Source organism: Pristiophorus japonicus, chromosome 1 (assembly GCF_044704955.1).
Source record: "Pristiophorus japonicus isolate sPriJap1 chromosome 1, sPriJap1.hap1, whole genome shotgun sequence".
Taxonomy (NCBI): domain Eukaryota; kingdom Metazoa; phylum Chordata; class Chondrichthyes; family Pristiophoridae; genus Pristiophorus; species Pristiophorus japonicus.
Genome location: NC_091977.1, coordinates 59,315,013 through 59,341,009, shown reverse-complemented (window position 1 = coordinate 59,341,009; position 25,997 = coordinate 59,315,013). Strand labels below are relative to the sequence as shown.

Sequence of the window (25,997 nt, the reverse complement as noted above, 5' to 3'; positions counted from 1 at the left end):
GAGAGAGAAAGTGGGGGAGAGAGAGAGAGCGGGAGAGAGAGTGGGGGAGAGAGAGAGAGAGAGTGGGGGAGAGAGAGAGAGAGTGGGGGGGAGAGAGAGCGGGGGAGAGAGAGAGAGCGGGGGAGAGAGAGAGAGTGGGGGAGAGAGAGCGAGCGGGGGAGGGAGCGAGAGCGAGCGGGGGAGAGAGAGAGAGCGAGAGACTGGGGGAGAGAGAGCGAGGGAGAGAGAGCGAGCGAGTGACTGGGGGAGAGGGAGGGAGAGAGAGAGAGAGAGAGAGAGAGAGAGAGAGAGAGAGAGAGAGACTGGGGGAGAGCGAGAGACTGGGGGAGAGAGAGAGACTGGGGGAAAGAGAGAGAGAGAGAGCGAGAGAGAGAGAGCGGAAGACTGGGGGGGGGGAAGAGAGAGAGAGAGAGAGACTGGAGGCAGAGCGAGAGAGAGAGTGGGGCAAGGGCACGGGGGCAAGGACGCGGGGGCGCAGGCGCGAGGGCGGGGGCAGGGAGAGCGGGCGGGGGGCAGGGAGAGCGGGCGGGGGGTGGGCAGGGAGAGGTGGGGCAGGGAGAGGGGGCAGAGAGAGGGGGGCAGGGAGAGAGAGCGGGGGGGGGCAGGGAGAGAGAGTGGGGGGCAGAGAGAGAGAGCGGGGGGCAGAGAGAGAGAGAGAGAGAGAGAGAGAGAGAGAGTGGGGCAGAGAGCTCAGCACTGAGCAGCACCTTCAGTAGAGGTGGTGGGAGATCTGAAGTGTGATGAGGGTTGGGAATGAGAGATGCTGGGGCCCTGCTCCATTTTAGCTTCTCGAAGGGTCCTGGACTATATGCAGCAGACATCCTAAAGCGCTGGAGAAACACCACCAGCACTGCCCCTGCAAGATCCTGCAAATTCGCTGGGAGGATAGGCACACTAGCTGCAGTGTTCTCGCTCAGGCCAGCATTGAAGCACTGACCAGCTCTGTTGGGTGGGCCACATCGTCTGCATGCCCGACACGAAACTCCCTAAGCAAGCACTCTACTCGCAACTCCTACACAGCAAGCGAGCCGCAGGTGACAGAGGAAATGTTTCAAGGACACCCTCAAAGCTTCTTTGTTAAAGTGCAACATCCCCACTGACACCTAAGAATCCCTAGCCCAAGACCACCCTAAGTGGAGGAAGAGCATCCGGGAGAGCACTGAGAACCTTGAGTCTCGTCGCTGAGAGCATGCACAAATCAAGCGCAGACAACGGAAGGGGCGTCTTGCAAACCATGCTCCTCAACCACCCTTTTCTTCAACCACTGTCTGCCCCACCTGTCTCAGAGACTGTAATTCCCACATTGGACTGTATAGCCATCTGAGAACTCACTTTTAGAGTGGAAGCAAGTCTTCCTCGATTTCGAGGGACTGCCTATGCTAATGATGATTTTGGGGGGGTGGTGGTAGAGACAGAGAGATAGACAGAGAGCGAGAGAGAGACAGAGAGAGAGAGAGAGAGAGACAGACAGAGAGAGACAAAGACAGAGACAAAGAGAGAGAGAGAGAGAGAGAGAGACAAAGAGAGAGAGAGAGAGAGAGAGAGAGAGAGACAAAGAGAGAGAGAGAGAGAGAGAGAGAGAGAAAGAGAGAAACAGAGAGAGAGAGAGAGAGAGACAAAGAGAGAGAGAGAGAGAGACAGAGAGAGAGAGAGAGAAAGAGAGAAACAGAGAGAGAGAGAGAGAGAGAGACAGAGAGAGATGGGAGGGGACGGGGTAGAGGAGGTCAGGAACTAGGGTGGTGGGGACAGGAACTTCTTTGGGGGATGGGAGAAAGTCTTAACCGGTGAGAATAAGTCCTGTCTATTCCAAGTGAACTCTGTTCTGTCTGGAGTCGACCGTCAGAATGGCTCGAATTACTCTTTGCAAAGAGAAACTGCTGGGTGAGTCTTATCCTCCAAAGGGAGCAATCAGGGCTTGTCAAGGGGCCCAATCAGAGCTTTAAGTGTTGCAAATTAACATGTCCATATTTAATAACATAAGAAATAGGAGCAGGAGTAGGCTCTATGGCCCCTCAAGCCTGCTCCGCCATTCAATAAGATCATGGCTGATCATCGACCTCAACTCTACTTTCCTGCCCGATCTCCATATCCTTTGATTCCCCTAGACTCCAAAAATCTATGTATCTCAGTCTTGAATAGACTCAGCATCCACAGCCCTCTGGGGCAAGAATTCCAAAGATTCACAACCCTCCGAGTGAAGAAATTCCTCCTCATCTCTGTCTTAAATGGCCTATCCCTTATCCTGAGACTGTGCCCCCTAGTTCTAGACACTCCAGCAAAGGGAAACAACCTCTTCAATCCTCTTCAGAATATTGTATGTTTCAATGAGATCACCTCTCATTCTTCTAAACTTCAGAGAGTATAGGTCCATTCTACACAATCTCTCATCTCAGGAATCAATCTTGTGATCATTCGTTGCACCGCCTCCAAGGCAAGTATATCCTTCCTTAGATGAGGAGACCAAAACTGTGCACAGTACTCCAGGTGTGGTCTCACCAAGGCCCTGTACAATTGCAGCAAGACTTTCTTACTCTTATACTCCAACCCCCTTGCAATAAAGGACAACATGACATTTGCCTTCCTTATTGCTTGCTATACCTGCATGCTAGCTTTCTGTGTTTCTTGCACAAGGACACCCAAATCTCTCTGAACACCAACATTTAAAAGTTTCTCACCATTTAAAAAATATTCTATTTTTCTATTATTCCTATCAAAGTGAATAATCTCGCATTTCCCCACATTATACTCCAGCTGAGACCCCAGCACTGATCCTTGCAGCACCCCACTAGTTACAGCCTGCCAACTTAAAAATGACCCGTTTACCAGTTTATTAAAATGTAAGTAAATAGTAGCTCAGCAGTTGCTGTTTGTGGAAACTGACGCCGTGTTTTCGGATGATGTCGCAGAGGAGCAGCATGTAGATCAGAACTAGGGGGGAACCAAGGATAGATCCCTGGAGAACACCAGAGGTAACAATGCAGGAGCGGGAAGAGTAGCCATTGCAGGTAATTCTCTGGCTACGATTAGATAGATATGAATGGCACCAGGCGAGTACGGTCCCACCCAGCTGGGTGTGGGTGCAGAGGCTTTGGAGGAGGATGGAGTGGTCAATCGTGTCAAAGGCTGCAGACAGGATAGTTTACCTTTGTCACAGTCACATAGGATGTCATTTGTGACATTGATATGAGTCGTTTCGGTACTGTGGCAAGGACGGAATCCTGATTGGAGGGATTCAAACATGGAATTCCAGGAAAGATGGACACAGATTCGAGGACTTTGGAGAGGAAAGGGAACATAAGAACTAGGAGCAGGAGTAGGCCATTTGGCCCTTCGAACCTACTCCGACATTCAATAAGATCATGGCTGATTTTCTAACTCAACTTCCACCTTCCCGCACTAACCCCATCAATGCTCCTGCTAAGTCTGGAGGTCCCGCACGGGCTGTTCACCGGCTTTTACATGGAAGAAACCGCACATGCACAAAAATCTGAATGGGCCGCGCAGCCAGGGACCACGCACGGAAAAAAATTAGAGGGAACATTGCGAGGGTATACATATCAGGAAAGGATGAACAGGTTAGGTTTCCATTCTCTTGATAAAAGAAGGCTGAGGGATGACCTAACAGAGGTCTTTAAAATTATGAAATGTAGTGGTAGTGTAGATACAGAGAGAATGTTTCCACTTGTGGGCCATCAATATAACATAGTCACCAAGAAATCCAGGAGGGAATTCAGAAGAAACTTCTTTACCAAAAGAGTGGTGAGAATGTGGAAGTGGTTGAGGCGAATAATATAGAAGCCTTTAAGGGGAGGCTAGACAAACATATGAGGGAGAAGGGAATAGAGGGTTATGCTGATAGGTTAAGATGAGGAAAGACGGGAGGATGCTCGAGTGGAGCATAAATGCCGCCATGGACGAGTTGGGCCAAATGACCTGTTTCTGTTCTGTATATCCTATGTAATCCTATAGTACAGCAGTACTGATTTCAGAAGACCCTGGATTTCAAAATTTCCTTACCTGGAGGTATGAAACTGATCACAAACTGACAGGAAAAGAGTGTCTCTTTTAAAATCAAGAACAAATTTTCAATATAGCAAAAGAACTGGAGAGGAGATGAGGAGAAATTGTTTTACGCAGTAAATTGTTGTGATCGGGAATGCACAGCTTCAAAGAGTGGTCAAAGAAGATTCAATAGGAGCTTTCAAAAAGAAATTGGATAATTACTTGAAAAGGAAAGTTTTGAGGGATATGCGGAAAGGGCAGGGCGCTGGGTCTAATTGGAAAGCTCTTTCAAAAAACCAGCTGTGGCAAGCTGGTCTGAATGGTCTCCTTCTGTGTTCTAAGATGCTAGGATTCTATTCTATATCACAGTTGGTTCAATTTCCTTATGGATTCTTTAACAAGATGAACACCAATTAGTATAAATCATCAGCAGTTTTGCACTATTGACTCAAGTACCACATATTTTACTGAGATCTATACACCACAGGAACTCACCTCCATTTTAGCGTTTGACCAACGAGGCACTTCTACAACCATATTAAGCAGGGCCTGTAAAAGAATGCAACATGTGATCAACAGCAGTGCATATCTTCATTCATGATGTACATCTCATGCCAGAATTCAAAGCTGTAATTTAGTGAATAACCAGCTGTTGGTGATTCTCAGTGTGTGTGGTCCAACAGCCATGGTTTATGAATTGTGGGTTATGACTAGTTACCTGTAATTATATTTAATAAAGCCAAATACAAAATGCATGTGTTATCTGATTAACCAACATTTCCAAAAACATCCTAACCTCTATTGTCTGGATTTTTTTAAAAACAGCACAAATGACATTCCAATGAGAATTCTGGAACAAACTTGTTTTTGGTATTATGTGGGATGTTCTGGAGGGGATAAATAGATGATTAAAAACAAGCAACTGTTATTTTGTTAACTTGATGAACCCTATGTTAATGGAATTAGGGCTGGGGGACGGGGATGGGAGGGGGAGATGGAGAGGGGGAGTGGGGAGAGAGGGGGAGTGGAGGGAGTGGGGAGTGTGGAAGGGAGAATGGGGGAGAGAGAATAGAGGAGGGGGAGGGAGAATAGAGGAGGGGGAGAGGGAGTGAGGGAGACCGGTGAATGGGCGCTGGTGGAGGGAGAATTGGGAGGGGGAAAGGGAGAGGGAGAATTGGGAGGGGGTAAGGGAGAGGGAGAATTGGGAGGGGGAAAAGGAAAGGGATAATTGGGAGGGGGGGGAGGGGGAAAGGGAGAGGGCGAGTTGGGGGGAATGGGGAGAGGGGCGGAGGGGAGGGAGGGAGAGAGGGGTTGGAGGAGGGAGGGAGCGGGGCTTGGAGGAGGGAGGGGGAGCAGGGCTTGGAGGAGGGAGGGGGAGCGGGGCTTGGAGGAGGGAGGGGGAGCGGGGCTTGGAGGAGGGAGGGGGAGCGGGGCTTGGAGGGGGGATCAGGGCTTGGAGGGAGGGAGGGAGCGGGGCTTGGAGGAGGGAGGAAGCGGGGCTTGGAGGAGGGAGGGAGCGGGGCTTGGAGGGAGGGAGGGAGCGTGGCTTGGAGGAGAGAGGGGAGCAGGGTGGAGAGAGGGGGAGCGGGGCGGAGAGAGAGAGGGTGAGAGGAGAGAGGGCTAGGGGAGAACTCGTCTCTATCCAGGGAGGGAGGCTGCAGGCTTGTGTCAGCTATATAGTGGGGATTTGAAGGTACCGCATCGCCATCTGGTGGAAATGCGGGACTTGTTACAGGATGGGGGCAGTGACAGTTCATTGCTCAGTTAGAATGGGAAATCCTATTGAAGCGACACCTTTATAGGGGTTGGTGACAGCTAACTGTTGACTTTTTAACATTGGAAAATCCCATAGGTGATGGTCACCCATCTCTGCGTGCGACACACTTAGTAATTTTACTATATTTGCTGACTTCCTGTAGCATAGTACAGAGCCAAGACCAAGTGTGGTCTTTGGGTGAAGCTGGGGGAGGTGGGAGGGGAGTGAAGGACAGCTGCATCGACACTGACAATCAGGCTCCCGAGCTATGAAGAAGGTTTAGGCAGGTGGGTACGTTGGCACTGGAAAAAAAACACATATGTGGCTACAAAGTTTTAAAGATAGAGGGCTGAATTTTCGCCACCATTCTGCGCCGTTTTTTTGGCCTAAGCTGTTTTTTTTGGAGCAGACTAAAATTTGCAAGTTTCACCAAAGTTTCTGCGCCATCCTAAACTACTTACAGCTGATTTTTTTTAGTTCTCGATTGTTTGATGTCACTGGGGTCGCCTTTTCTGGCCATTTAGAGTTTGGCCAATTAGGATTTTTTTCAAAAGTGGTGCAGTGCACGGTTCTTAAAAATCTTACCTGAACTTAAGAAAATCGGCGCAAAGAGAAAATCGTGCAGAAAAGATGCCATTGTTTTAGTGGAGCTGAAGACACGACACCGGGGGCGAGGGGCCTTTCGGCCCAGGATAGGAGCGGCTCTGGGGATTTTTTAAAAATTTAGTTTAAAAAGTGAAAACCTTGTTCTCAACAAACCACTCTCCAATTCTATTAAACTAAAAAGACATGGCTAGATTTCCAGGGATGAATTTAAAAACAATCAAAATCTATACAAGATTCTGCCTGAAGTCAAATTTCCAAAAACAGTATGAAGTAGCAGAAGCAGGGAGGTTTAGGAAGTCTTTGGTTCCAACATTGATATGCCCGGGATAGCAGTGGCACTGGAATCGGGGGGGGGGGGGGGGTGTGGGGGGGGGGGCCATTCAGCCCGGGATAGCAGTGACACCAATGGCTCTGACTGTAAATTCATATAAGCCACTGAGAAAAACCATTAGATACATTGGTGCACTACAGGTATAATTAAGAGAACCTCTGGGATGCTTCTGAGATGTCATAACCAGTCTTTCTGCCATATCTTTCTGGCCCGTTACATCCTCCATATTATATTCACATCACGGGGTCATGGTTGAGTTTACAAAGAGAAAAATCAATTTTTAAAAATTAGGCTCTTGGAATGTTTACACCTATTATGAAAATAGAAGTTCTTGGGGAGAAAAAAATCAGCAATGACACTACAGGATAAATTCAACATCCCTCGTTACCCTGGCGACCTCAGTTTTTCGGCGCGGACCTTAAGCTCCACCCACAGAGCTTAAGAACAATCTGCCGTTCCAAAATGAAAGTTTATTCCAGCAAAACTTGCAACTTTGTTTTGGGCGCAGTTGGCCACTAAAAAAAAATCAGACGTACCTCTACAACTGCGTCAAAAATCGGCCATGTGTAAAATTGGCCCCAAATAAACTCAACATCAGAGCAGGGGCAGAGACTTAAGATTAGAAGAGAGAAGGTGAATAGATATTTAGAGTCAACTACTTCACAGAGAGAAGAAGTGAAGGTGAAGGCTAATGCGAAACATAGAAACCGTACAGTAAAATGTATTTATATATACTATATGTAGTGTATGTATATTAAAAGTGTATATGTTTCTCCATAATGTGTATAAGATATTGAATAGAGTTTGTATGTAGAATCTTGCATATAAAGGATACAACAAAAGTAGTATTAAATATTTGATGGTTGTGTGTTAGTTTCTGCGGTCATTTCAATGGAAGTGCCAAGTGTGACAGTTGGAGGGGGTATGTTGAGGAGTTATGCTGAAATGTTGGGGAAGAATGAAAAGTTAAAGAAGGAGACAGTTGGGCGATGGAGAGAGTGACAGCAGTAAGTGGAGAAACCGTTATGGTGGCGAGTCGGTAGTAAACGTCAAGTGGCAGCGAGTGTTGGAAAGTTGCAGAGAATTTGGTGATGAGAAGTAGCGAGCACAGAAGACGTTAGTGGGATGGGGAGTTAGACCATTTACAATGAAGGGAATGTGAAACAAAACTTGGGGAGGAAAGGTAGAAATAATATAATTCTAAGTATTAGCTAAAGGAGTCTTGAGAGATCTGTGGACTGTCAGGTAAAGAGCACAAAATTGAGAGTAGAATTAAAACAGCAGAAGAATAGCAATTATAAACAAAAACAGGAGTGAAAATGAGAAATGAAAACACTTGGGGGTAAATCTTGACGGTACTGTAGTGTAAAATGGATGGAAATAAAAAGGACGTGTTTATTTGCAACACCTAAAGCTCTGATTGGTGCACTTGGATGACAAGACACACCCAGCAGTTTCTCTGGAATGTGTAATTAGGCGTTTCTACGGTTGCAGACGCGACTCCAGGATGGTATTTTGCCTCCCTGGTGCCAGGGTCAAGGATGTCACTGAGCGGCTGCAGGGTATTCTCGGGGGGGGGGGGGGGGGGGGGAAGGGAGGGTGAACAGCCAGAGGTCGTGGGCCATATTGGGACCAATGACATAGATAGAAAGAAGGATGAGGTCCTGCAGGCAGAGTTTAGGGAGCTAGGAGAGAGATTAAAAAGCAGGACCTCAAAGGTTGTAATCACCGGATTACTCCCAGTGCCACGAGCTAGTGAGTACAGAAATAGGAGGATGGAGCAGATGAATACGTGGCTGGAGAGATGATGCAGGTGGGAGGGCTTTGGTTTCCTGAGGCATTGGGACCGCTTCTGGGGGAGGTGGGACCTGTACAAGCCGGATGGGTTGCACCTTAACGGGACCAATATCCTCGCCGGGTGGGGGGGCTGGTGGGAGGGTGGGCGGAGGTTGCTAGTGCTGTTGGGGAGGGTTTAAACTAGCTTGGCAGGGGAATGGGAACCTGAAAATAGATTCAATAGGGAGGGGAGTAAAGCTAGAATTAGAAAGCAGAAATAAAGAAAATGAGTTCGAAGAAGAGAGGAAACAAGCAGGAAAAAATGGTAAAAAAAACAAATTTAAAGGCACTTTATCTAAATGCACATAACAAAATAGATGAATTGATGGCACAAATAGATATAAATGGGTATGATCTGATAGCTATTAGAGAAACGTGGTTGCAAGGTGACCAAGATTGGGAATTAAATATTCAGGCGTATTTGACAATCCGGAAGGATAGACAGAAAGGAAAAGGAGGTGGGTAGCTCTATTGATAAAGGATGGAATCACTGCAATAGTGAGATACGATATTGGCTCAATTGATCAGGATGTTGAAACAGTTTGGGTGGAGATAAGGAATAATAAGGGGGAAAAAGTCATTGATGGGTATAGTCTATAGGCCCCCTAACAGTAGCTACATTGTTAGTTGGAGTATAAACCAGGAAATAGTGGGGGCTTGTAAAAAGGGAACAGCAATAATCATGGCTGATTTTAATCTCCGTATTGATTGGACAAATCAAATTGGTCAGGGTAGCCTTGAGGAAGAGTTCATAGAGTGCATAAGGGATGGGTTCCTTGAGCAGTATGTAGCGGAACCAACCAGGGGGCAGCCTTTCTTGGATCTGGTCCTGTGTAATGAGACAGGATTAATAAACAAATCTCCTCGTAAAGGATGCCCTTGGAATGAGCGATCATAGCATGGTTGAATTTCAAATTCTGATGGAGGGTGAGAAAGTTGGGTCTCAAACCAGCATACTAAGCGTAAATAAAGCAGACTATGAAGGTATGAGGGCAGAGTTGGCTAAAGTGGACAGGGAAAATAGATTAAAGTGCAGGGTGGCTGATGAACAGTGGTGTACATTTAAGGAGATATTTCACAACTCTCAAGAAAAATATATTTCAGTGAGGAAAAAAGGATGTAAAAGAAAAGAGCCATCCGTGGCTAACTAAAGAAATAAAGGACGGTATCCAATTAAAAACAAGGGCATACAAAGTGGCCAAAACTAGTGAGAGGACAGAAGATTGGGTAGCTTTTAAAAGCCAGCAAAGAATGACTAAAAAAATGATTAAAAAAAGGAAGAGAGACTATGAAAGTAAACTAGTACGAAATATAAAAACAGATAGCAAGAGTTTCTCTAGGTATATAAAAAGGAAAAGAGTGGCTAAAATAAGTGTTGGTCCCTTAGAGGACGAGCCCGGGGAATTAGTAATGGGGAACATGGAGATGGCAAAAACTCTGAACAAATATTTTTTATCAGTCTTTACGGTAGAGGACACAAACAATATCCCAACAGTCAAGGGGCTATAAATCCCGTGGATCTGATGGCTTGCATCCTAGGGTCTTAAGAGAAGTAGCGGGAGGGATAATGGATACATTGGTTGTAATTTACCAAAATTCCCTGGATTCTAGGGGAGGTCCCAGCAGATTGGAAAACTGCAAATGAAATGTCCCTATTTAAAAAAGGAGGCAGACAAAAAGCAGGAAAAATAGACCAGTTAGCCTAACATCTGTGGTTGGGAAAATTTTGGAGTCCATTATTAAAGAAGCAGTAGCAGGATATTTGGAAAAGCATAATTCAGTCAGGCACAGTCAGCATGGATTTATGAAGGGGAAGACATGTTTGACAAATTTGCTGGAATTCTTTAAGGATGTAACTAACAGGATGGATAAAGGAGAACCAGTGGATGTGGTGCATTTGGACTTCCAGAAGGCATTTGACAAGGTGCCACATAAAAGGTTACTGCACAAGATAAAAGTTCACAGGGTCGGGGGTAATATATTAGCATGGATAGAGGATTGGTTAACGAACAGAAAATAGAGAATCGAGATAAATGGTTCATTCTCTGGTTGGCAATTAGTAACGAGTGGGGAGCCGCAGGGATCAGTGCTGGGACCCCAACTATTTACAATCCATATTAACGACTTGGAAGAAAGGACCGAGTGTAACGTAGCCAAGTTTGTTGACGATACAAAGATGGGAGGAAAAGCAATGTGTGAGGAGGACACAAAATATCTGCAAAAGGCCATAGACGGGCTAAGTGAGTGGGCAAAAATTTGGCAAATGGAGTATAATGTTGGAAAGTGTGAGGTCATGCACTTTGGCAGAAAAAAATCAAAGAGCAAGTTATTATTTAAATGGAGAAAAGTTGCAAAGTGCTGCAGTACAGCGGGACCTGGGGGTACTTATGCATGAAACACAAACGGTTAATATGCAGGTACAGCAAGTTATAAGGAAGGCCAATGGAATCTTGGCCTTTATTGCAATAGGGATAGAATATAAAGGCAGGGAAGTCTTGCTACAGTTACACAGGGTATTGGTGAGGACACACCTGGAATACTGCATACAGTTTTGGTTTCCATATTTACGAAAGGATATGCTTGCTTTGGAGGCAGTTCAGAGAAGGTTCACTAGGTTGATTCCGGAGTTGACTTATGAGGAAAGATTGAGGAGGTTGGGCCTCTACTCATTGGAATTAGAACAATGAGAGGTGATCTTATCGAAACGTATTAGGTTATGAGGGGGCTTGACAAGGTGGATGCAGAGAGGATGTTTCCACCGATAGGGGAGACGAATCTTAGAATAAGGGGCCGCCCATTAAAAACTGAGATGAAGAGGAATTTCTTCTCTCAGAAGGTTGCAAATCTGTGGAGAGCTGTGGAAGCCGGGACATTGAATAAATTTAAGACAGAGGTAAACAGTTTCTTAACCGAAGAGGGATTAAGGGGTTATGGGGCGCGGGCAGGGAAGTGGACCTGAGTCCATGATCGGATCAGCCATGATCGTATTAAATGGCGGAGCAAGCTTGAGGGGCCCTTTGGCCTAATCCTGCTCCTATTTCTTATGTTCTTATCCTCCCTGCCTACGTAATGAGTTACTTTGCAAAGTGTAATTCGAGCCATTCTGATTGCCTACAAAACAGAGCTCATTTGGAACAGACAAGACTCACCCTTGCAGGTTAAGACCTTCTCCCACCCCACCCCTAATCAAGTTTCTCCCCCCACCGCTTCAGATTCTGATCTCCTACCCCCACTGCCCCCCAGCCCAAGTTCCTGACCTACTCACCCCCCCGCCCAACCTCCTGACCTACTCAGCTCCCCGCCCAAGTTTATGACCTACTCCCCCAGCCCAAATTCCTGACCTACTCACCCCCACCTGAGTTCCTGTCCTGCTGCCCCTGCCCAAATTCCTGATCGACCCCCACCCACACCTCCGGGCAGATTCATGACCATCTCCTGCAACAAGTTCCTGACCTGCCCCCCCCTCCCCCACCATAGATGGGGCATTTTGTGTGGGCCACGCATTGTTAACAGGTTTATTGGGTATGAAGTGAATAGTGACAGTGTGGTGGCTTCTGGATTTCGTCCAGTCTTACCATCTGGATCACGTTCTCACTCTCAACGCCCCCTTTAACCCTGGATCACATTCTTCCGCCGTTCTCACTGTGCTCTCCGTACTCTTTACCACTCCTCACCCCAACGAGTTCCTGACCACCTCTCTCCCCTCTCCAATTCCCCCTCTCTCCCTTTTCCCTCTGATTCCCTCTCTCCCCCTCCCTACGATTCCCTCTCCCAAACCGATTCCCTTTCTCTCTCTCTTTCCCCTCCCTCACTCTCTCCTGCTCTCAGATTCCTTCTCTCTCTGCCACTCTCCCCCTCCCTCTCGCCCTGCCCGATTCCCTCTCTCCCCTTCCGATCCCCACTCTCTCTCCCTCAGATCCCCACTCTCTCTCCCTCTCCCTCTCTCATCCCCGGTCCCCTCTCCCCCGATTCCCTCTCTCTCTCCCCCCCCCCCACTCTCTGCCTTCAATTCCCTCTCTCTCCCCCCGACTCTGCCTTCAATTCCCTCTCTCTCCCCCCCACTCTCTGCCTTCAATTCCCTCTCTCTCCCCTTTCGATTCCCTCCCTCCGGATCCAGTGACGAGCCTTGTCCCACAGAGCTCAACAACGCGTGGCCCATGCTACACCGCAGCCGCAATTGTGGGGTACTGCGTATGCGCAGCTGGACCTCGGTGACAACGCGCAGAAGGGGATACGGTGCGCATGCGCAAATGGAGCGGGGCTCACGCGTGCATGCGCAGAAGAACACAAAGCTATTCGTGCGTTTAATCACTTAGAAATAAAAATCTTGAGACGTAAAATGGGCTGCAGACTCACTATCATCTATTTTACACTATTGCACAGTCAAAATCTACCCCCAGGAGTGGGAAGCGAAAAAAAAAGCCAGAGTGCAAACAAGACTAAATCCGACCGTGGCTTGAAGCCGGTTTCGGATCGCAGCAGTAAGGAAGTCAGGCGCACAAATCCTATTACATAAGAACATAAGAAATAGGAGCAGGAATAGGCCATCTGGCCTTAATAAGATCATGGCTGATCTGATCCTGGGCTCAGCTCCACTTTGTTTAACGCCCCCATAACCCTTCACTCTCTTCTCGCTCAAAAATCTGTCGATCTCCATCTTAAATATATTCAATGACCCAGCCTCCATTGTTCTCTGGGGCGGAGAATTCCACAGATTTACGACCCTCTGAGAGAAGAAATTCTTCCTCATCTCAGTTCTAAATGTGTGACCCCTTATTCTGATACTATTGCCTCTAGTTCTAGATTCCCCCACGATGGGAAACATCCTCTCTGCATCTACCTTGTCGAGCCCCCTCAGTATCTTATATGTTTCAAGATTACCTCTCATTCTTCTAAACTCCAATGAGTCAAGGCCCAACCTGCTCAACCTTTATTCGTAAGTCAACCCCTTCATCTCAGGAATCAACCTAGTGAACTTTCTCTGAACTGCCTCCAATGCAAGTATATCTTCCTTAAAAAAGACCAAAACTGTACAGTTGTAGCAGGACTTCTCTGCTTTTATACTCCATCCCTCTTGCAACAAAGGCCAACATTCCATTTACCTTCCTGATTATTTGCTGTACCTGCATATTAACTTTTTGCGTTTCAGGTACAAGCACCCCCAGGTCCCTCTGTACTGCAGCATTTTGTAATTTCTCTCCATTTAAATAATAATTTGCTTTTCTATTTTTCCTGCCAAAGTGGGTAACCTCATATTTTCCCACATTGTACTCCATCTGCCAAATGTTTTCTTAGCCTGTCTATATCCCTTTGCAGATTTTCCGACCCATCTTTGTATCATCAGCAAACTTGGCTACATTACACTCAGTCCCTTCATCCAAGTCACTAATATAGATTGTAAATAGTTGAGGCCCCAGCACCGATCCCTGTGGCACCCCACTATTTACCATTTGCCAACCGGAAAATGACCCATTTATCCCGACTCTCTGATTTCTGTGAGTTAGCCAATCCTCTATCCATGCTAATATATTACCTCCAACCCCGCGAGCTTTTATCTTGTGCAGTAGCTTTTTATGTGGCACCTTATCGATTCTGGAAATCCAAATACACCACATCCACTGGTTCCCCCTTATCCACCCTGCTCATTATATCCTCAAAAGAACTCCAGTAAATTTGTCAAACATGAATTCCCTTTCATAAAACCATGCTGACTCTGCTTGACTGTATTATGTTTTTCCAAATGTCCGGCTATTGCTTTCTTAATAATGGCCTCCAGCATTTTCCCAACAACAGATGTTAGGCTAACTGGTCTATAGTTTCTTGCTTTCGGCCTGCCTCCTTTTTAAAATAGGGGCGTTACATTTGCGGTTTTTCAATCAGCTGGGACCTCTCCAGAATCCAAGGAATTTTGGTAAATTACAACCAATGCATCCACTATCTCTGTAGCCACATCTTTTAAGACCCGTGGATGAAAGCCATCATGTCCAGGGAACTTGTCCACCTTTATTCCCATTATTTTACCGAGTACTTTTTCTTTAGTGATAGTTTTAAGTTCCTCCCTCCCAATAGGGTGCAATACAGTGGAGGAGGATTTCCTGGAGTGTATTAGGGATGGTTTTCTAAACCAATATGTCGAGGAACCAACGAGAGGGCTGACCATCCTAGACTGGGTGATGTGTAATGAGAAAGGACTAATTAGCAATTTTGTTGTGCGAGGCTCCTTGGGGAAGAGTGACCTTAATATGGTAGAATTCTTTATTAAGATGGAGAGCGACACAGTTAATTCAGAGACTAGGGTCCTGAACTTAAGGAAAGGTAACTTCGATGGTATGAGACGCGAATGTAACACCAATTTTTTAAAAAGGAGGGAGAGAAAACGGGGAATTATAGACCGGTTAGCCTGACATCAGTAGTGGGGAAAATTTTTGAATCAATTATTAAAGATCAAATAGCAGCGCATTTGGAAAGCAGTGACAGGATTGGTCCAAATCAGCATGGATTTATGAAAGGGAAATCATGCTTGACTAATCTTCTGGAATCTTTTGAGGATGTAGCTAGTAGAGTCGATAAGGGACAACCAGTGGATGTGGTGTATTTGGAATTTCAGAAGGCTTTTGACAAGGTCCCACACAAGAGATTGGTGTGCAAAATTAAAGCACATGGTATTGGGCGTAATGTACTGATGTGGATAGAGAACTGGTTGGCAGACAGGAAGCAGAGAGTTGGGATAAACAGGTCTTTTTCAGAATGGCAGGCAGAGACTAGTGGGGTGCCGCAGGGCTCAGTGCTGGGACTCCAGCTATTTACAATATACATTAATGATTTAGATGAAGGAATTGAGTGTAATATCTCCAAGTTTGCAGATGACACTGAGCTGGGTGGTGGTGCGAGCTGTGAGGAGGACACCAAGAGGCTACAGGGTGATTTGGACAGGTTAGGTGAGTGGGTAAGTGCATGGCAGATGCAATATAATGTGGATAAATGTGAGGTTATCCACTTTGGGGGCAAAAACACGAAGGCAGAATCTTATCTGAATGGCGGCAGATTAGGAAAAGGGGAGGTGCAAGGGGTGTCATGGTACATCAGTCATTGAAAGTTGGCATGCAGATACAGCAGGCGGTGAAGAAGGCAAATGGTATGTTGGCCTTCATAGCTAGGGGATTTGAGTATAGGAGCAGGGAGGTCTTACTGCAGTTGTACAGGGCCTTGGTGAGGCCTCACCTGGAATATTGTGTTCAGTTTTGGTCTCCTAATCTGAGAAAGGATGTTCTTGCTACTGACGGAATGCAGTGAAGGTTCACCAGACTGATTCCCGAGATGGCAGGACTGACATATGAGGAGAGACTGGATCGACTGGGCCTGTATTCACTGGAATTTAGAAGGACGAGAGGGGATCTCATAGAAACATATAAAATTCTGACGGGACTGGACAGGTTAGATGCAGGAAGAATGTTCCCGATGTTGGGGAAGTCCAGAACCCGAGGACACAGTCTAAGGATCAGGGGTAAGCCATTTAGGACTGAGATGAGGAGAAACTTCTTCACTCAGAGAGTTGTTAACCTGTGGAATTCCCTGCCGCAGAGAGTTATTGATGCCAGTTCATTGGATATATTCAAGAGGGAGTTCGATATGGCCCTTACGGCTAAAGGGATCAAGGGGTATGGAGAGAAAGCAGGAAAGGGGTACTGAGGTGAATGATCAGCCATGATCTTATTGAATGGTGGTGCAGGCACAAAGGGCCGAATGGCCTACTACTGCACCTATTTTCTATGTTTCTATGAATTGGCGAGAATAGACTGGCAAATGATACTTAAAGGGTTGACGGTGGATAGGCAATGGCAGACATTTAAAGACCATGTACAGAAAGCCAGAGGGAACGAAAAATAGGATTAAGAGACAAAAAGAAAAACAAAAACATTAAAAAAAAATCTCCAACAGTAATTAGAATCTGAAGGAATCAAACTTCACACATATAAAAGTTAAATTTCAATGCTGTAGAGATTATTTGGCAGTAATTAAGACTTATCACGTTGTTAAAAGGGTACTTGCACTGGAATGGAATCTGTATGGGTAGAGCTGCGGAATACCAAAGGGCAGAAAATGCTAGTGGGAGTTGTGTACAGACCACCAAACAGTAGTCGTGAGGTTGGAGACAGCATCAAACAAGAAATTAGGGATACGTGCAATAAAGGTACAGCAGTTATCATGGGTGACATTAATTTACAAATAGATTGGGCTAACCAAACTGGTAGCAGTACGGTGGAAGAGGATTTCCTGCAGTGTATTTGGGATGGTTTTCTAGACCAATATGTCGAGGAACCAACTAGAGGGCTGGCCATTCTAGACTGCGTGATGTGTAACGAGAAAGGACTAATTAGCAATCTTGTTGTGCGAGGCCCATTGGGGAAGAGTGACCATAATATGGTAGAATTCTTTATTAAGATGGACAGCGATACAGTTAATTCAGAGACTAGGGTCCTGAACTTAAGGAAAGGTAACTTCAATGGCATGAGACGTGAATTGGATAGAATAGACTGGCGCATGATAGTTAAAGGGTAGACGGTGGATAGGCAATGGCAAACATTTAAAGATCACATGGATGAACTTCAACAATTATACATCCCTGTCTGGAGTAAAAATAAAACAGGGAAGGTGGCTCACCGTGGCTAACAAGGAAATTAGGGATAGTGTTAAATCCAAGGAAGAGCCCCTCAACCCCCTCATCTCCGGAATCAACCTTATGAACCTTCTCTGAACTGCCTCCAAAACAAGTACATCCTTTCGTAAATATGGAAACCAAAACTGCACGCAGTATTGCAGGTGCGGCCTCACCAATACTCTGTACAACTGTAGCAAGACTTCCCTGCTTTTAGTGTTAAATCCAAGGAAGAGGCATATAAATTGGCCAGAAAAAGCAGCAAACCTGAGGACGGGGAGAAAATGAGAATTCAGCAGAGGAGGACAAAGGGTTTAATTAGAAGGGGGAAAATAGAGGATGAGAGGAAGCTTGCTGGGAACATAAAAACTGACTGCAAAAGCTTCTATAGATATGTGAGGAGGAAACGATTAGTGAAGGCAAACGTAGGTCCCTTGCAGTCAGAATCAAGTGAATTTATAATGGGGAACAAAGAAATGGCAGACCAATTGAACAAATACTTTGGAAATGTCTTCACGAAGGAAGACACAAATAATGTTCCGGAAATACTTGGGGACCGAGAGTCTAACGAGAAGGAGGAACTGAAGGAAATCCTTATTAATCAGGAAATTGCGTTAGTGAAATTGATGGGATTGAAGGCCGATAAATCCCCAGGGCCTGATAGTCTGCATCCCAGAGTACTTAAGGAAGTGGGCCGAGAAATAGTGGATGCATTGGTGATCATTTTCCAACAGTCTATCGACTCTGGGTCAATACCTATGGACTGGAAGCAATACGGTGGAGGAGGATTTCCTGGAGTGCATAAGGGATGGTTTTCTAGACCAATATGTCGAGGAACCAACTAGGGGGGAGGCCATCTTAGACTGGGTGTTGTGTAATGAGAGAGGATTAATTAGCAATCTCATTGTGCGAGGCCCCTTGGGGAAGAGTGACCATAATATGGTGGAATTCTGCATTAGGATGGAGAATGAAACAGTTAATTCAGAGACCATGGTCCAGAACTTAAAGAAGGGTAACTTTGAAGATATGAGGCATGAATTGGCTAGGATAGATTGGCGAATGATACTTAAGGGGTTGACTGTGGATGGGCAATGGCAGACATTTAGAGACCGCATGGATGAAATACAACAATTGTACATTCCTGTCTGGCGTAAAAATAAAAAAGGGAAGGTGGCTCAACCGTGGCTATCAAGGGAAATCAGGGATAGTATTAAAGCCAAGGAAGTGGCATACAAATTGGCCAGAAATAGCAGCGAACCCGGGAACTGGGAGAAATTTAGAACTCAGCAGAGGAGGACAAAGGGTTTGATTAGGGCAGGGAAAATGGAGTACGAGAAGAAGCTTGCAGGGAACATTAAGACGGATTGCAAAAGTTTCGATAGATATGTAAAGAGAAAAAGCTTAGTAAAGACAAACGTAGGTCCCCTGCAGTCAGATTCAGGGGCAGTCATAATGGGGAACAAAGAAATGGCAGACCAATTGAACAAGTACTTTGGTTCGGTATTCACTAAGGAGGACACAAAAACCTTCCGGATATAAAAGGGGTCAGAGGATCTAGTAAGGAGGAGGAACTGAGGGAAATCCTTATTAGTCAGGAAATTGTGTTGGGGAAATTGATGGGATTGAAGGCCGATAAATCCCCAGGGCCTGATGGACTGCATCCCAGAGTACTTAAGGAGGTGCCTTGGAAATAGCGGATGCATTGACAGTCATTTTCCAACATTCCATTGACTCTGGATCAGTTCCTATCGAGTGGAGGGTAGCCAATGTAACCCCACTTTTTAAAAAAGGAGGGAGAGAGAAAACAGGGAATTATAGACCGATCAGCCTGACCTCAGTAGTGGGTAAAATGATGGAATCAATTATTAAGGATGTCATAGCAGCGCTTTTGGAAAGAGGTGACATGATAGGTCCAAGTCAGCATGGATTTGTGAAAGGGAAATCATGCTTGACAAATCTTCTGGAATTTTTTGAGGATGTTTCCAGTAGAATGGACAAGGGAGAACCAGTTGATGTGGTATATTTGGACTTTCAGAAGGCGTTCGACAAGGTCCCACACAAGAGATTAATGTGCAAAGTTAAAGCACATGGGATTGGGGGTAGTGTGCTGACATGGATTGAGAACTGGTTGGCAGACAGGAAGCAAAGAGTAGGAGTAAATGGATACTTTTCAGAATGGCAGGCAGTGACTAGTGGGGTACCGCAAGGTTCTGTGCTGGGGCCTCAGCTGTTTACACTGTACATTAATAATTGAGACGAGGGGATTAAATGTAGTATCTCCAAATTTGCGGATGATACTAAGTTGGGTGGCAGTATGAGCTACGAGGAGGATGCTATGAGGCTGCAGAGTGACTTGGATAGGTTAGGTGAGTGGGCAAATGCATGGCAGATGAAGTATAATGTGGATAAATGTGAGGTTATCCACTTTGGTGGTAAAAACAGAGAGACAGACTATTATCTGAATGGTGACAGATTAGGAAAAGGGGAGGTGCAACGAGACCTGGGTGTCATGGTACATCAGTCATTGAAGGTTGGCATGCAGGTGCAGCAGGCGGTTAAGAAAGCAAATGGCATGTTGGCCTTCATAGCGAGGGGATTTGAGTACAGGGGTAGGGAGGTGTTGCTACAGTTGTACAGGGCCTTGGTGAGGCCACACCTGGAGTATTGTGTACAGTTTTGGTCTCCTAACTTGAGGAAGTACATTCTTGCTATTGAGGGAGTGCAGCGAAGGTTCACCAGACTGATTCCCGGGATGGTGGGACTGACCTATCAAGAAAGACTGGATCAACTGGGCTTGTATTCACTGGAGTTCAGAAGAATCAGGTTCGATGCAGGAAGAATGTTCCCAATGTTGGGGAAGTCCAGAACCAGGGGTCACAGTCTAAGGAGAAGGGGTAAGCCATTTAGGACCGAGATGAGGAGAAACTTCTTCACCCAGAGAGTGGTGAACCTGTGGAATTCTCTACCACAGAAAGTTGTTGAGGCCAATTCACTAAATATATTCAAAAGGGAGTTAGATGAAGTCCTTACTACTAGGGGGATCAAGGGGTATGGCGAGAAAGCAGGAAGGGGGTACTGAAGTTGCATGTTCAGCCATGAACTCATTGAATGGCAGTGCAGGCTCGAAGGGCCGAATGGCCTACTCCTGCACCTATTTTTCTATGTTTCTATGGAGGGTAGCTAATGGAACACCACTTTTTAAAAAGGGAGAACCAGTGGATGTGGTGTATTTGGACTTGCAAAAGGCTTTTGAAAAGGTCCCACACAAGTGATTAGCGTGCAAAATTAAAGCACATGGTATTGGGGGTAATGTATTGACGTGGATAGAAAACTGGTTGGCAGACAGGAAGCAAAGAGTCGGGATAAACGGGTCTTTTTCAGAATGGCAGGCAGTGACTAGTGGGGAGCCGCTGGTTTCAGTGCTGGGACCCCAGCTATTTACAATATACATCAATGATTTAGATGAAGAAATTGAGTGTAATATCTCCAAGTTTGTAGATGACACTAAGCTGGGTGGCGGAGTGAGCTGCGAGGGGGATGCTAAGAGGCTGCAGGGTGACTTGGACAGGTTAGGTGAGTGGGCAAATGCATGGCAGATGCAGGATAATGTGGATAAATGTGAGGTTATCCACTTTGATGGCAGGTGCTGAAGAAGGCAAATGACATGTTGGCCTTCATAGCTAGGGGATTTGAGTATAGGAGCAGGGAGGTCTTACTGCAGTTGTACAGGACCTTGGTGAGGCCTCACCTGGAATATTGTGTTCAGTTTTGGTCTCCTAATCTGAGGAAGGACATTCTTGCTATTGAGGGAGTGCAGCGAAGGTTCACCATACTGATTACCGGGATGGCAGGACTGACATGTGAAGAGAGACTGGATCGACTGGGCCTGTATTCACTGGAGTTTCGAAGAATGAGAGAGGATCTCATCGAAACAGATAAAATACTGACGGGATTGGACAGGTTAGAGGCAGGAAGAATGTTCCCGATACTGGGAAAGTCCAGAACCAGGGTTCACAGTCTAAGGATAAAGGGTAAGCCATTTAGGACTGAGATGAGGAGAAACTTCTTCACTCAGAGAGTTGTTAACCTGTGGAATTCTCTACCGCAGGAAGTTGTTGAGGCCAGTTCGTCAGATATATTCCAAGAGGGAGTTAGATATGGCCCTTACAGTTAAAGGGATCAAGGGGTATGAAGAGGTGAATGGTCATCCATGATCTTATTGGTGATGCAGGCTCGAAGAGCCGAATAGCCTCTCCTGCACCTATTTTCTATGTTTCTATTTTTCTATATTCCCTTGATTATCCGTTATTGAGATGTTTTTAGTGTCTTCTACTGTGAAGACCGATACAAAATATTTGTTCAAAGTCTCTGCCATTTTCCTGTTCCCCATTATTAATTCCCCAGTCTCATCCTCTTTAAAGTAAACCAACGTTGACTTTAGCTACTCTCTTCTTTTTTATACACCTGTAGAAGCTCTTACTATCTGTTTTTTTATTTCTTGCTAGTTTACTCTCATAATCTATCTTTTCTCTATTATTTTTTTAGTGGTCCTTTGCTGGTTTAAAAAAAATTATTATTCCTCTGACCTCCCACTAATCTTGGCTACTTTGTATGCCATTGTTTTAATAAGAACATAAGAAATAGGAGCAGGAGTAGGCCATATTGCCCCTCGAGCCTGTTCCACCATTTAATACGATCATGGCTGATCCAATCATGGACTCAGGTCCACTTCCCTGCCCGCTCCCCATAACCCCTCTCTGTCTTAAATTTATTCAATGTCCCAGCTTCCACAGCTCTGAGACAGCGAATTCCACAGATTTACAACCCTCTCAGAAAAGAAATTCCTCCTCATCTCAATTTTAAATGGGCGGCCCCTTATTCTCAGATTATGCCCTCTAGTTCTCGTCTCACCTATCATTGGAAACATTCTCTCTGCATCCACCTTGTCAAGCTCCCTCATAATCTTATACGTTTCGATAAGATCACCTCTCATTCTTCTGAATTCCAATGATTATCGGCCCAACCTGCTCAACCTTTCCTCATAAGTCAACCCCCTCATCTCCGGAATCAACCTAGTGAATGTTCTCTGAACTGCCTCCAAAGCAAGTATATCCTTTCGTAAATACGGTAACCAAAACTGCACGCAGTATTCCAGGTGTGGCCTCACCAGTACCCAGTGGAAACATCCTCTCTGCATCCACCTTGTCAAGCCCCCTCAATCTTATACGTTACGTTTTCAATTTGACACCATCCTTTACTTCCTTAGTTAGCCATAGAAGGTTCTTCCTTCTCACTGGAATATATTTTTGTTGAGAGTTATGATATATCTGCTTAAATGTCTGCCACTGCTTATCAACCATCTTACATTTTAGTCTATTGTCCCAGTCCACTTTAGCCAACTCTGCTTTCATACCATTGTAATCGTTTTTATTTAAAATCAGGACACTGGTTTGAGATCCGACTATCTCACCCTCCAACTAAATTTGAAATTCAACCATGCTATGATCACTCTTTCCTAGAGGATCCTTTGCTATGAGATCATTTATTAATCCTGTCTCATTACACAGTACCAGATCTAAGATCTGGATTATTCCGCAACATACTGTTCAAGGAAATATCCCGGATACACTCTATGAACTCTTCCGCAAGGCTACCTTGGCCAATTTGATTTGTCCAATCAATATGAAGATTAAAATCGCCCATGATTATTGTCGTACCTTTCTTACAAGCCTCCATTATTTCTTGACTTATACTCCATCCAACAGTGTAGCTATTGTTAGGGGGCCTATAGACTACACCCACCAGTGACTGCTTCCCCTTGTTATTTTTTATCTCCACCCAAACTGGTTCTACATCTATCCAATCAGAGTCTGCCTTTGACCATTTGAAAGTACTTTTCTTGCGCCCTGTATCCTAATTGCATTGTATTCCGTAACATCAGTTCTTATTCGCTGCTTCATGGTTCCAGAAGAACGCTCCCTCCCTGCATGCCAAATTCCACTTCCCTCGTGCTTGTCTGCTAATGCCTCACAGCCATTGCCTTCCCTCTGACTTTCTATTGCCAGCAAACCCTCCTCCTAAGCAGGGTCGATCTGATGGTATCCCCTTTTGTAGCATACATCACCGTAATATCCTGCAGTGCAGCTCATTACCTCTTCATTATAGTACCTAATGCAGGTGTGAACCGTTCCTCAACACCAATTCCCCATGTTTGCATTATAACTGTTACTATTTTACCCTCTGCATTCCCCCATCTCAAATACACTGCTAATCGCTTACTGTCTTGGTTCACTCTTAAACTCTACCCCCAACCCCCCATTTGGTTAACCTGGAATATCCCTCTATTCACTCTCTCTTTTGATGACCACCTATATATCATTTTCCAGTTAGAGCCTTGATAAAACTAAGAATATGCAAGAAGTATATTTGTTTAGCGCAAACAAGCTATATAAATGCAAGTCATTCTCTTCCTTTATTTGACTTAGAATTAAGAATATCAGTACGGTTATGCACAGGCAAAGACACTAAACTACAACCTTTAAAGTAATAACATTTGCAAACTGTGGGCAAATGTCCAGGAAAAGGTTCAATCACTGTTGGCGACCCTAAATTGAACCCATCGGCCATCAGACACATTTACTATGCCGCAAAATATGTTAAGGGGTCTGCCAGACATTCGGGAAGTTAACTGCAACTTTAATACTTAATGTCACAACACAAGCACTTGGTCGAAGTTCACTAATATCGTGGGATCCTGCTAATAATCCGGACTGGAGCTCTGAGAATGCTTTCTTTAACACTGACTACTTGCACTGTGTTTTTTCTGCGCCTGCATCCTCTGGACTCCGCTCCCGACGTCTCTCATGTATGCGTGGACTCCTCAGACCCAAAACCAGAAGTGGGGCCCTGCCGAGTCTGCATGGAGTCCACTGCCGATGGATTTGTTTCCAGCCTTTGCATTACTGTGGCCTTCTGTGGGATAGAAAACATCGGAGGTAGTGGGAGAGAGAGATAGAAGCGGCGGGCGGGGGGTGTGAATGAGAGGTGGCGGTGGACCAGCAGCCCGGGGGGGGCGGGAGAAGAGAGTGACATGGGGGGGGGCGGGGAAAGAGAGAGCAAGAGAGAGACATGGGGGGGGGGGGGAGAGAGACATGAGAGAGAAACAGCGTGGGGAGAGCGCGAAGGGGGGGGGAAAGAGAGTGAGATGGGGGGGGGGGGGCAGAAGAGAGAGAGAGGGGAAGCGGGATCGGAGGGGAGAAAGGGAACTCAAGGAAGATGGATCACGTTCTTCCAACCCCCTTTACACCCACTTTCTCGGAAAGCTCAGTGCGTGAGTTACAAGGGATATTGTTAGAGTGGATGAAATCCAGAAGTCACGACACTGTCACTTTTGACTTCATACCTAATAAACCTGTTAACAATCCGTGATCCACACACAATGTGCCATCTATGGCGGTGGGGTTTGGGGGGGCGGGGGGGAGTGGGGTAAGATCAGGAACTTGGACTGGGAGGGCATGACATTGGGCTGAGGGGTTAAGGAACTTGGGCTGCGGGAGGCATCAATTTGGGCTGGGGAGGGGAAGGATGAACTTGGACTGGGGGTGTCAGGAACTTCGGCTGGGGGAGGCACGAACTTGGGCTGGGGTCAGGAACTTCGCCTGGGGGAGGCATGCGCTTGTGCTGGGGTCAGGAGCTTTGGCTGGGGGAGGCATGCACTTGGGCTGGGATGGGGTCAGGAACTTGGGATGCTTTTGTTGGGTTTGTGGAGATCTATCCTCTCTGGGTTCTGAAGTCAGAATGGCACGAATTACACCTTGCAAAAGCACTCAGAACTTGGGCTAGGCGGTTCCAATTACACACTTCTGGGTATGGCATATCCTCCAAGGGGACCAATCAGCAATATGGTCATGTGATAATGGAGAGCCAATCACACCATTTTCACAGTGCAAATACCTGCATCCTTTCTTTAATGCTCCTATGAATACATTCTCTTTACTCTAATCTATTCAAGTGCAATCCCTCTACTGCAGCCTCCTGATGTACTGGCCTTCATCATAAGAACCTTCCTTGGAGTGTCACCAGTTTACTGTAACGTTCAGAAGTACATGTCACTTTATTGTAAATCCTCCCCCTAGAAGTGCCACTTTAGTAGTTTCCTTTCATTTAACCTGTTAAAAACACAACAGGACTACCAATAATTCCATTGACTATCCTGCATTTGTCTGACTGTAATCTTCAATCAAACCCTCCCAACCATCACAAGAAGAACTTGTATTTATATAGCTCCTTTAAAATAGTGACACTTCCCAAGACGCTTCACAGCAGTGTTATAAGACAAAAAATTTGATACCGAGCAACATAAGGAGAAATTAGGGCAGGTGACCAAAAACTTGGTCAAAGAGGTAGGTTTTAAGGAGTGTCTTAAAGGAGGAAAGAGAGGTAGAGAGGTGGATTAGTTTAGGCAGAGAATTCCAGAGCTTAGGACTGTCATGTATGTACTTTTGGGTTCATTAGCCACTAGACAGCATCACTGTTGGAGGCCATTGGGCTGCACGCACGTGTGTGCAGCCCAAGTATAAAAAGCCAGCCATTTTGTATATTAGTCACTTTAGGCATTAATAAAGCAGAGCTAAGGTCATACCTCTTGGAGTTAAACAATACTCAGTCTAACAGTTATTGCATACACAACATTTGGCGACGAGGCAACAAGAACTTTTGCATGCAAAAATGGGCACAATTGGATTATTAGAGCAATTTGTGGAAGAAGATTGGGCAGACTTTGTGAGCTGTTTGAGCCAGTTCTTCATGGC

The 25,997-nt window shown here is 45.7% G+C and overlaps 1 protein-coding gene across 3 annotated transcripts in view; it reads right to left on the bottom strand.

The window, feature by feature from the left end:
• LOC139264010 (inorganic pyrophosphatase-like) overlaps positions 1-25,997 on the bottom strand; it is a 240,412-nt gene that overhangs the window by 189,381 nt on the left and 25,034 nt on the right. For all 3 annotated transcript variants that reach the window (XM_070880121.1, XM_070880115.1, XM_070880129.1), the window contains exon 3: positions 4,498-4,551. In XM_070880121.1, coding sequence (XP_070736222.1) covers positions 4,498-4,551 — 54 coding nt within the window. The remainder of the gene's footprint in view (positions 1-4,497; positions 4,552-25,997) is intronic.